General features: G+C 41.8%; 1 protein-coding gene across 1 annotated transcript in view; it reads left to right on the top strand.

Annotated features, from left to right (window-relative positions):
- The first annotated feature begins 2,977 nt into the window (after positions 1 to 2,977).
- Positions 2,978 to 12,799, top strand: part of IQGAP1 (IQ motif containing GTPase activating protein 1) — a 46,392-nt gene continuing 36,570 nt past the window's right edge. The window contains exons 1-2 of the mRNA XM_085070094.1: positions 2,978 to 3,112; positions 4,900 to 4,999. Coding sequence (XP_084926220.1) covers positions 3,061 to 3,112; positions 4,900 to 4,999 — 152 coding nt within the window. The 5' untranslated portion in view covers positions 2,978 to 3,060. The remainder of the gene's footprint in view (positions 3,113 to 4,899; positions 5,000 to 12,799) is intronic.

Genomic DNA, 12,799 nt, shown 5'->3' with positions numbered 1-12,799 from the left:
ATCGCAGACAAAATGACTGTTAAATTGCCCACTTTTTTTTTCCCTGTTTTTCCAGGTAGCTGTGGGGCTTCCTTGGACTCTGCAGATCATTCAAGGAAAACTGTACCTGGTGCATGAGGACAATTGCACTGCTTTCCAGTTCAAGAAGCCTTTTTCAGAGTACAAAGCTTGCCCATATTGCACTCTCAAGAGAGGGGAAGGAGAAGTTTATATTAGCGTGCAGAGTGGGGAGCTTGCTAACTTGCCTCTAAGGAGTAAGGACTCCTCTGCTATTCCAGCAGCCTGTTGGTGTGTCCTAGCATCATGTCAGGACTGTCAGCAGAGCTGGGCAGGATTTGGGTCAGGGTCACTTGCTGTCAGTCTTCCCTGGTGAGTCCGTCAGGTAGTGTGCATGCAGGGCTGTGTCCCAGGCAAGCTCTGGGCCACTTGAAGTGATGTCAGGATGCAAAAGCAGAGTCTGGAAGCAAAAGAGATTAACGAGACCCAATTTGAAAGCCTTCCCATTTTTGGCCTGGCTTGTCTAGTAGGGTGGATCACTCTGCATTCTCTTGCCCCAAGTGTGCAGCTGCTTCTCTGTTTTCTCCAGAGCTTCATGCAAAGTTCCCTGCTGCAAACGGGTGGATCAGGGCTGTGGTAGTGATCTCTTCTATTACTGAGCACAGTTGTGAACTAGCACTGGCAGATTGTGTATTGGGATATTTGTATGTATATATGTATATGTGTTTCTTTCTTTTTAAGACCAGGTCAGTAACTTGTCCCATTTGACCACTGATTTTGACCTGCTGCTGGGAGCCAAAAGGCAGCTTTTGCTGTTGGCAATTCATAGCCTAACATGCAACTACCTACAAAAAGTGTAATCAAGTATATGAGAGTTATATGTGTGTGTGTGTGTGTGTGTGTGTGTGTGTGTGTGTGTGTGTTAATATGTATATACAGATACACATATAATAACTATACACACATATGTATACACACTTTTTTCCCCCCTATCTATGTACAATAAGTGTATGTAACCTACTCGCTTGGGACAGCTCTGTCTGGATTCTGTACATTCTGACCCTGTAGACACAGAATTGGCTCATTGAAGAAGGCAGAGAAAATTAATAGGTATCAAAATGTCATTACAGACACAGAAGGTAAGAATTGAACTTACCCATAATTAATTTGGTCTAAAGGGAAATTTTTTTTCAGCACCATTCACAAAACTAATTTTTCTCATAAGGGAAGTGAGCAATAAATACCTGTAAAAGAACAGATAACAGTAATTTATTTAAAGGACTTCATTTTGGTGCTCATTTTCTCTAGGAAGAGACTAGTCATTAGTCACTAAAGCCAAAAACTTAAAGAACTTTTTTGACAGAAGTGATTGCTCAAATTTTGAAACTAGAGAAAAACAGGTACCTCTGTGGTGCTAATTGCAAGGCCATCTGACTAGCACTCATTCAACATTAAGAAAAAGAAAAGACAAGAAACAGGAAAAAAAAATTAAACATACAGATACACAAATCCTAAGAAAAAAACCAGTTCGCAGAGACGATAAAAAACACCAGAAATCTTAAATCAAGGGACTATTATAGGTATCATTAAATACAACATTGAAGAGGTTAAGCTAGATTTTTTGATGATATGCAATAGTTGTGTTTTATTTTTATCAGAATGAGGGTTTTTTGAGCGAGGATTGTGGCACTGTGCGAAAAATGTTATAAGATTTTTAGGGGGAACAAAATGAGTTCTGCACTCCAAAGTCTACATATAAACATTATTTTAAATGTCTTCTCATTGCATAACTTCCAAGTGGCCACATGTGAAGTAATGCAAATGTTAATAATTAGAACTCTTATCTTCATTATAAAACCTTTTTTTTTGTAATTTATGTTTGGCATTTCCTGATGTAGTTATTTCTGTAACCATCAAATTATGTATCTCTGTCATACAGGCTCTTTAAAAATCCATTAGGTTCTCTAAGATTGTTGAGTCCAACCTATGACCGAGCACCACCTTGTCAACTAGACCAAAGCGCTACGTGCCACATTCAGTCTTTCCTTAAACACTTCCAGGGATGAGGACCCCACCACGTCTCTGGGCAGCCCACTGCAATATCTAATCACCCTTCCTGTGAAGAAATTCTTCCTAATGTCCAACCTAAACCTGCCCTGGCACATCTTAAGACTATGTCTTCTTGTCCTATTGCACACTACAATGTATATGTAGTGAATAAATATCCCTTTTGATAGGCTCACAGAATCATGGGGTTTGTGAGTGTCCAGGACTACACCTAGTTAGGTTTGAAGTATCTCCAAGGGCAGAGACTCCACAACTTCTCTGGGCAACTTGTTCCAGTGTTTGATCAACTTCAGAATACAAATACTTCTTTTGCTAAAGTTGGATTTTTATGTGTTTCAGCCCACTGCCCATTGCTTTTGTCATGTTTTGTTTCATGCTCTCCTCATATTTCAGATGCTCCAAGCCCTCAATCAGATTCACTGAACGTTTTCCATTATGTCCACGTCTTCCTTGTACTGGAGAAGCTGAAACCGAATCCAGTACTGGGAAGATGGGAATGATCAACTCCCTTGCCTGCTGGTGATGCTTTTCCTAACGGAGGCTACTGGTCTTCCAATTTACTTAATTTGTGCTTACGTAGTAAACATGGCCTGGCAGTGAAATTCATGGGACTAATTAAAATGGACACATGGTGGCTGGCAGAGTTTAGGTCAGAGTTTACTTGGGTGTTACGAATGAGCCTAACAGGAAGGTGAGGGGCCAGGGCGGTGGCCCGGTGAGAGGGACCGAGGAGAGACACAGGGTGGCCAGGCCGGGTTCTTCAGGTCTACGGGACGGGCCGAGCTAGGCTGGGAGCTGAGTCCGGCCGGAGGGTCTGGACAACTCGTCAATTTCGCTTCAGCAGCGGCTGAAGGTGGCGGGGGCGGCCAGGGTGCGGACGGGACGGGAAGAGGCAGAGAGAGCGCGGAGGGACAGCTCCTCCCCCGCCACACCCGGTGCGGCAGGAAGAGGAACAGCCGCGCCCAGCTCCCTCCAGCCCCGGCCCAACGCAGCGCCATGGCGGCAGAGGACGTGGACGGGTTGGCCGTGTCCCGGCCCCACTATGGCTGTGAGTACCGGGGCGCCCGGGGTCCGGGAATCCGCGTGCCCGCAAAGCGACGCCCAGCCCGAGCTGTCCGTGCCTTCCAGGATCCAGAGCTGGGAGGGGAGGCTGGGCCGCCGCAGGCACTGGGGGAGCCGCGGGGTCCGGGCTCCCGGAGTGCCCCGCGGGCGCGGTGCGCCCCGCCGGCTCCCCTCGGGGGCTCCGGGGCGCCGCGCCTCCCGCGGGGTGGGCGTCGTGCCCCGCGGGAGCTCATCGAAGCTCGACGGCCCTCCTGAGTGCTAGAGATGAGCGCTGGGAGAAAGCAGTAGGTGGGCAGCGACGGGGTGTCCTTTCGGCTGTCCCGCCGTCGTCTGCCGCAGGCGGGCCCCGCGCCTCGCCCAAGATGTCCGCCACGGGCGGGGCGGGGGTGGCCCTGCCTTCCGCCCTCCCGCCGATTTTGGCGACCGCACCCGATTTGCCGGGCGAAACACCGCTCCCTTCGGATACCCTCACCGCCTTGTCATAGGCTTGTTGTGGAGAGGGCGGCTTTGGATCTTGGCGTCCCAAACGCGGGCTCGCCTGTGTTACGAAACCGCGTCAAAAATGAGCAACGGCGGAGGAAAACGTGGTGCTGTGGAGGGGCGATGTTGTAAGCCGCCGTCGGTCCGACCTGGCTTTTAACACTTCCAGGGATGGGGCCGCCACAGCTTCTCTGGGCAACCCGTTCCAATGCCTCATTGTCTTCTTGGTTAAGGAATTTCTCCCTATCATCTGATCTAAATCTCTCCACTTCTGGTTTAAAACTGTCCCTCTTTGTCCCATCAGTATCTCCCTCTTCTTTTTATAAGCCCCTTTTTAAGTACTGAAAGGCCACAGTGCAGTATCCCTGGAGCCTTCTGTTCTCCAGCCTGAAGAACCCCAGCTGTCTCAGCCTGCCTTTGTGAGAGAGGTGTTCCAGCCCCCGGAGCATCTTTGTTGCCCTCCTCTGGACCTGCTCAAACAGGTTTTTGCTAAGGATGTCGCAGCTGGATACAGTGTTCCTGCTGGGGTCTCACAAGTGCACAGTAGATTGTTGTTGAAAGCATTTTAGGTATAAACTAATCTTTGATTAATAATGGTATGAGACATTTCCTATTTGTCAGATTGGTCCATAAAACCTAAAAAAGCTGAGGGTTTTTCTTTGACATGTAATGTATTGAGCTGTAGGTATGGGAAGAGAAGACTTTTTCACTGAGGCTTTAAACACACAGAATCTGAAAGATTTAGGCATACTACCCCTATGTAGGTCTTCTGCTTGATCCAAAGATGACATGCAGATTGTGAATCTGAATTATTCCCTTCTAAATAATGAGTGTGAGTAGCATTTCCACCTTGTTTTAGAGTTGGACTATAAAGATGCAACAGGGTATATTCACATATGATGTGAATATGTATTTGTGTCCTTCCTTAATCTTTTGCTGTCAGAATCAGAGGGTAGATGAGGGGTCAAGTGGTCACTGACGTGCTTTTGAGGAAGACAAAGGCAAAGCTAGAAGAAAATGAGAACATGAAGGATTGTGTCTAAGAAATTTTAAGAGGGATGCAGTCAAATCGAGAAATCCGGAAGAAGGAAGCTGGCAAATTTATGTGACAAGAATAAGGAAACAGGGCATCTTCTGTTGCTAGTAAAGAACAAGTCATCAGATCCTTAATTTTCTGAATCAAAATAAACCTGTGATGAGTTTCTGTGGGGGAGGTTGGATCTGATTTTTGATGTGCTTATTCTGTTACATTCAGTTTTCAACCACCTGAGGAGTGTGTTTGGTTATTTTCAGCTGTCTTGGATAATGAGAGATTAACAGCAGAGGAAATGGATGAAAGACGACGCCAGAATGTAGCCTATGAATACCTTTGTCACCTGGAGGAAGCAAAGAGGTGAGAATAAGTGATTTTGAAACTGCTGGTGCTTTAAAAGAAAATGCAACAGTTGGTACAGGGAATAATTTGGATGCATCTTATCTCTTGTCTCTGTTTATTAGTGGCTATATATAGTTTCACTAGAAAAACCAACCTACCAAAAACCAAAGAAACTCCCTTCCTGCCCAAAAAAACCAGCCGACCTCTGATGTGCGTATCTAACACGTTCCCGAAAACTTCGTGACAATGTCTCTGTAGCTCTATTGCTCCAGTATTCCTAGCACTGGATGGGTTTTCCCTGTTGTCTAACTTGTATATGTCTGGTGCAATATTGCCTCCAGGTGTACCAATGTACACGAAAAACAGTTATTCTCTTCCTCTTAACTGAAATAGTTCACAAATTTAAATTGCAGCAGTGTATTTTCCTTGTGCTTATCTTTTCTTAGACTGAGAACTCAATTCTTGAATGTTTCTCCATGCGTCCATCTATTTAATAGATCTGTAGTACTTTTCCCTGTATTGCTCTGACTTCTCTCCAGGCACTCAGGATCCTTCTGGAAGTCCACTGCCAAAATAGAGAAAACTTTTCCGACAGGGTGTTAGTAGGCGTAGTTGTAAAGAGTGCAAGGATTATTTTGTATACCCCAATAGATCTGATAGTATCATACGTTATTGCATCATATCTGCTTTTTCATGATGTTATGATATAGTAGAGTTTTGCTGAGTTGTCACCTTGAAGTTGGACTGCTGAAATTTTTTTCTCATCTTGTGCTTATATGGTCTGTCGAGTTTTCCTGAGTGTTACTTTTCACTTGATCCTGCTGATTTGGGTTTTTCCTGATTTTTTGTTTAAAGTATTGAAATAACATTTTTCTTATTCTTGTCTTCTGGCATGTATATAGCTTTTGTGTCGTATTCATGTTTAATAAGCATATAAACATACTGTGTATTTTCATTCAGACAATTAATTGAAAGTATAATCAGAATACAGTAGATGCTGTATATCTGCTGTTGAAAGAAAAAGAACTGGTATTAAAAATGAATGCATGAAGTCTTACTGTTGCTATTTAAAAAAATATTTTGCAAACATTAAATCCTGTATGCTGTACATGAAGAATAGGATCGAGACATGCATAAACACATGTTCATCATAGCTGAGAGCGGGTTTTGTCATGGTTCACCCAACACTTAAGTCTCCCTTTGTCCTGCAAAAGATAATATGGGTTAAGAGCCAGAAAATTTCCCTGGCTGGTGGTGAATTTTGCATCAATCTGGGTATTTCTTCCTCAGTGAGACAGACATGTTCAGCTGTAGTGACCTTACTGAGGAGGAAGTACTGAGTTTGTACAGGTTCACTGCTGGTAGAGTGTAAAGAAGGATTTAATTCCAGGACTGTAGTTTTACCAAGAATTTATAGTCTATTTTTGAAGGATTGGGGAGCACTCAGTTTATGCTGCAGTCTTTTAGGTGCTTTATAAGAATTATCACTACTATAAATTCACAGATACTGCTTAGTTACTAGTAGATAATAATTTTCCTTCCATACGGAGTTGAATGAAGTTTGAAGTAGTAAGTAAGATCTGACTGTGTTTCAAAATAACTCCTTCCCTTTGAATCCAAAGTCTTTAGCAGGAAATGATGCTGGGCAAACAGGGAGAGGTGAGTTGCACTGTAGTAACTGTGCAAGCTTGAAGGAGCCTGAGATCTTTCACTTGTGTGAAATCTTCCTTAAGGTCATCGGCCTTAGAGTAAATGCTTGAGGAGGTGCTGATTTTCTCTGGAATTCCATGCCCAGATTTGCAAAAGAAAACCTCAGGCAAAAATACGTTACACAGCAACAGCTTTAATATTTTCATTAAGCTCTTGCTTAATCATGGGACTTTTAAAATAAATCAGCTTTGACTCCAAAGTTCTTAGTGATCTTGTCTCTGCTTCTGAGCGTTGTCATCATATTGATGAGGCTGAGCAGCTGGGCATTTGATATTTGCCACTCGTTAGAAAAAAGTTCTCATTCTTGTCTCAGGGTGAGCCTTGAGATGTTTCAAATAATGCCTAGTGGTTGCCAGTGTGTTTTGTAATGAATGAAGCTGTGTTGCTCAAAATGCAAGTAGGGGTGTGCGGCCTTTCTTGTATCCATCTTGGCAGTTCGAGCACTTATTTTTAAAGTGGAAGGTCTGCTTGGAAAGCCTCAACCCTTATCCAGCGCATTACCCATGTTTGCTTAGTGGCTTGCAGGCTATTCTTGTATATGTGAGTGGGAGTTCCGGATTCCTGTAGTTGAGGCCATATAATTTAACGTAAGAGTTAAAGATTAAATGACTAGGAGGAGAGCAGACTTCTTGGTTTATTAATTAAGATACACGAGGGAGAGCAAAGGCTTGAGTTCTCTGTCTGCTTCCAGGATTTTTTTTCCTTACTGAGCAGTAATTGTGTAAATTGCCCTTTGAGTTATATTTATAACGACAAATAGGGTCTAGAAGAGGGCTCTTGGCTGCATTGTTGGTAAGGAGTTTAACAGAAACACTTAAACAAGAGCTATAAAAGATCAGTGTGTTTGAAATGAATGCCCTTGATCTGAGATTTTTTGTTTATTTATTGCTGGTAATGTAACTGACCCATAGCATCTGAATTAGATACTGTGGCATTTTGCTTGTGCTAACAATTACAGTCCCTCTGAGCTCTGCGAGGGCTAATAATCTTTCTTCGTGGTGAGAGAATGTCTGATTGGAAGTTATATTTCTAAGGAGAAGAGGACTGAAGAGCAGAGGAAGGTAGCTGGTGCACCCCGTGTCACAATCCGAGGCTGAAAAGGTGAACGTTGTAAAGTTGATGGTAGCCCAGACAGGGTGGGAGGCAGCTGAAGAACAACATTTAGTGACTCCCCTCGTCTTCCCCGTAGTCATGTTATGTTATTACAGTATAATATTGCATTCAGACATTGCAGTTTATATTCATTTTTTTCTGCAAAATAAAGTCACCTAAAATTACGTGATTAACATTCTGATTTGCATTGCATCAGTGTTGTAAGGCTTGCTATCCCTTTAACCAAGCAATGAATATGGAATCTAGAAGCAAAATCATTTTTTTATAATGTTAGAAGAAGGTAAGATGAAAATTCGCTAGCACCTAATTTCACACTGAAATAAAAAATATAGAAAAGTTTGACTTTCTGAACTGTCTGATGTGACAGCCCATGTGCAGTAACTTTGAATATTTGTGTACCTAAGTTATGCCAATTTATAGTTCTTTGCAGAGCCTATCTGTTAAGGAGCGTACATCAGAATCATTATCAGAGGAATAATTTGTCATTATTTACTCCAGCATGTAGTTTGGTTGGGTTTTTTTCACTGTCACTGTTGTTCTATTGTTATTTAGCAGTTTTTTATTTCAGTTAATAATGCGCAACAGTCTTGTGAAACAGGAATTCTTGCTGATTGGTGAAAGGGAGGCATAGTGTAACTAAGTTGCTCAAGATTGTGAAAGACTGAAATGAAATTTGGAGCTAAAACGAAGATTGTGAATAGGGGGATTCCTCTACTATGCGTGGACCAGGTGCCTCATTATTGAGTAAAAATGGATTTATTAATAAGTGGTGTTTAATACTTTGGGGGGGGGGGTTTGTGATCTTTTTTGTGTTTGTTTGAATTTCTTTGCTTTTTTTTTCCCCCGTCTCCAAATCACGGTAGTCTGTTAGAAAAGCTGTGGCAGTACAGATAAAACTGTAGGAGTGTAGTCTGTTCTGTTGGCAGCTCGTGCTCACAAAAGGGTAAGGGTATATTTATCTGGAATAGAAACAACTCGAGAGACCTAATTTTTGTGGTCCTTATCTAGAAGTCAGGGTGTTTTACTATTATATTCATCAGTGTTTCCACTTGTAGATTGGGTCAGATACTGTTTTTTGGGTTGGTTGGTTGTTTGGATTGTTTTTTTTTATGCGTAGTTTTGTGGTGGATTTGTTTTCTGCTTCTTTCAGATATGATGCAAGTCCAGTGTTAGATTGCAATCAAGGAATAATCACAGATAATATTTTATTATCACTGGTTGTAAGTTGAAGTAACTTCTCTTTAGCTCTTACCACTTCCTTTGGTGCTTTTGTCAGCTCCTGTTTGGACTTGAGCTATTTCTCTACAGATGCTGTACTGTTTTGTTGGTGACCTCATGCAGTTGGCAGGGAGTGGCTGTCTGGACTGGAAGTGTCTTGGAATGCACATTCAGAACTGTATTTTTCTGAGAAGTGGGTGGAGAGAGGCTCGGAAAGGACAGCGGTTGAGTACCACCGTCTTCGCCTCACTTTGGATAGTTATTTTATGAGTCACTGGAAATAGTAACGAAAGGCAGGCCAGAAGGAAAGAAACAACTGTTTGTGCACAGAGCAGGATTTTTCTTTTTGGATGGTGCTTTCTGAAGTAATACAGTGTGTAATGTAAAAAGAGAGTAGCCCAAATTAATCAAAGCAAATAGATGTCACTAACAGTTCTTGGCTATTGGGTACTGTGGTGTGCTTCTTAATAGCTCTTATTTACAAGAAATCAAGTTGGTCTTGAGGTCTGATAACTTCAGTGATGCTGTAGCTTCTGAGCATTTAGGCTTATATAGTTTCTAATGCTAGTTGATCAAGGAAATTAGCTTGAAAAAGATTTCTGTGTATTTGACAATTAAGTTCCTCTTGATTGTGGGGTTGGTACTCATCTGAAAGCTCTCCAGGACAAATGACAAATCTTTTTGGCAAACATGGCAAATGCAGTAGTGTCCTCATCAGCAAGAGCAGCTAAGGGAATTTTTACAGGTTGTTGGCAGTGTTTGCATGGAAGCAAAGAGGAACCTCATACTTACTTTCAAGGGGGGGGGGGGGGAGTGGTGGAGGGAAAGATTTAAATGCCAAAGTATCAGTATCATCTTTGGTTCAGCTGCATGTTGCCAGGAAGAGTACATCAATCGTTGGGAAGAATCTGGCCTATGTTACTCATTAATTTTTTGCTCTTTTGTATCTTTGAACTGAAAAAGTCTGTGTGGATAATGAGAATGATCTGGGACCTGTGGGCAGTACTTGTTTTCCTAGCTGTCCATCTGAGAGACTGTGTCTCTTCCTGTACAAACCTTACTGAAAGGTATTTAAATATCTGCCTACTTTTCTACAAGAGAACATTCCTGATGTGATAAATTTATTTTACTTTGTTGTTGTTACCTCTCTCATGAGAGGTCTTTCACCTTCTGAAGTGATTCCTTTATTTCTTTAGAGTTGGTAGAATGAGTTATTTTAAAGAGAAGTTTTTGTTGGAGGTTTTTTCCGCGGCTGTCTAATGCCCTTATTCGGGTGCACTGGATGAAGAGCTGAGGCTGTCTTCCAAGTTTTCTCTTTTTAACCCTCTGTGAGAATGCCTGCCAAGTCTACATTTGTAACTGCACTAAAAATATTTGATATTGCCTGCGTATAGGAATGATCTGCTGGAGTATGAGAATTACTTTCTGATGCTTGTGAGTATAAGGTCTCATGAAACTTTGGGGTGGGTGTTTCAGTTTTTATGTCAAATATAAATCAGCTTCCCCCTTTGACAAAGTCTAGCAGATTTTGCTGTGGTGTTGGTACACAAGTGTAACTACATTTCTTGATTGGCTGCCCCATATAGGTTCAGTAGATTCTGGCTTTAGACCTAAGTTGAAGGCAAGAGCTTTTTCTTTTCTGGGGCAAGTGACAAAGATAAAAATTTCTATTTCAATTTGTTAAATTTTTCAAAACTACCTAGAGTTGAAAGTGAAATTAAGAATGATGTTTTTGGTAGAGAAATAGGGGATTATAGGCCAACAAGCAGTCAAAACGTGTTTCAGTAAACACATCTTGCTTAATGGAATAACTCGAATTACGATCCTGATAGTTTTATGGTAATTACTGCTGTAATTGTAATAGTTGTAAAGGTACCCGACAATGTGTCATACTGATATCAGCAAAGTCCTGAGTGTTAACGGGTGTGATTTCAGATTTACCTGGAAGACTTTAAGTGACTGATCTTAAACATTTTCTCTCTTGATGATGATCATGTTTCCCAGGATGTTGATCGTTACACCACTGTGAAAGCCTTCCCGTGCTCCTCTTATCCCAGCCCTTCACTGGGATTTGAATATGATCTTTGAAGCGTGGAATTCTAAATAAGTATTGTTGGTACCTTCCTTTAGATTGGACGCGTGCTGTCTGGAATGTGCTGGTGTCGCTTAGTCTTTTGTGAGCCTTGTTTCTGTAGGAGTTCTCTGGTAAAAGATGATAATGCTTGAAATTGTGTCAGTGCCAGATGCTAGGAAAAATGAGCAAAAAACATCGATGTGTTACGCAAATATGGACCTAAAGGGTGAGCAAATCTACTGGGGAGCTAGGGAAAGGGAGACAGTTTTTCTTTCGTGAGGTTTTATTGTTCTGAGTGGAATGCTTGGTGTTCTAAAAGTCACTTTGTGACATGATTTGTCATTTTTGTAGTATGAATTAAACGGCAGCCTAGCATTGTTCACTGTCTCGTTTCCAGCTTCTAGGAGGGGGATTTTGTAGGAGTATGACTAACTGATTGGAAAGGTGCAATTACTACTTTAATTACTATTAGCTTCAGTAAAATTGGAAGGGAATTGTTTTGTTATCTGTGCAGTCACGTGTTGAAACTCAATTGAAAAAATAATTCTGGGTTAAACATTGTTTTCTGTTCTGGTGAGAGGAAGGGAGCATTGTGGAAACAGCTGAAGTACCAGAAAAGAGTTGAAGATTTCTGTGAAAATCTAATTGATGGCATATTGTTCTAATGCCTAATGTCTAAAAGGAGTAGTGGTTTATTGCCCATCAGCCAGGTTCCCTGGTCATTGAGAAATGCATTCGTCTTGCTCATCTGGAAATTCCACATTTATTTCTGCCTTTAAAGAATGACAGGTGTTAATTGTCATCCCAGTATGTGAGCTTTTAAATATAAAAGGTACTGGATGATGTTTTCTGAAAACATAGCTTTGTCCTCTGGCTTAGCAAACGGTTAAGTGATGCCACACCAAGTGGGAGCATTACTGTATGTAAATTGCTCTAGTTTTGTAGTTATATTAACACCCACTTAGGAACCTGTTGAAACAGGTATGCGTACATTGAGACAGCTTATAATCTAATTATGGGTCATTTATCTTTATGGAGATAAAACTCACTGCCTCTGTCTCCTTCCATAAGGTACTAGTTAAATGGTTCGGTCATGTGTCCCTTCTACTTCCATTTTAGATCTGGTCTGAACAAAGTGGGTGTTTTTTTTTGTTTTTTTGTTTTGTTTTGTTTTGTTTGCCCAGTAAGGTAGTTGAGAAGGTGTTGTGAAACCTATTGCTATGCTTTAGACTCCTCCAGCATCTGAAGAGGATGTGTCCTCTCAGTCATCTTTGGTTATAATGGTCTATGACATGCAAGTGACAGTATCTTTTGGATAATGGTCCAGAATTTTTAAACTTATGTCATGTTTTCTTTATCACGTATTCAGTTAGTACATGCATTTTTCTAGAACTTACTATTCAAGAGTGACTATGCTTTTTGAGAGGAAAGCAGCAAAAGCAAGGAAAACAGTAGTTTTAAGAAGAATTAAGTTTCTTTTTGTAGCTTATGTACAGATATTGGTCAGGTGTTCCCAGAAACATTTTCTTGCTGGTAAACACTATTCCTTGTTGCTTTTCCAGGTCCTGTTTTGGGTTGCAAGCCCCCCCACCCTTTCCTTGGGCTCAGGCTGCAGTCCACAATGCAGTGGTGTCTCATTTGGGATTTAATGTGCACTGGGTTGAAGCAGGACCATCTACTTCCCTGTGTTTCCAGTCAGTGCC

This window comes from Lichenostomus cassidix, chromosome 10, assembly GCF_008360975.1.
Source record: "Lichenostomus cassidix isolate B80296 chromosome 10, HeHo_3.0, whole genome shotgun sequence".
Lineage (NCBI taxonomy): Eukaryota > Metazoa > Chordata > Aves > Passeriformes > Meliphagidae > Lichenostomus > Lichenostomus cassidix.
The sequence above is the reverse complement of the archived record's forward strand: the minus strand, read 5'-3'. Positions and strand labels throughout refer to the sequence as shown.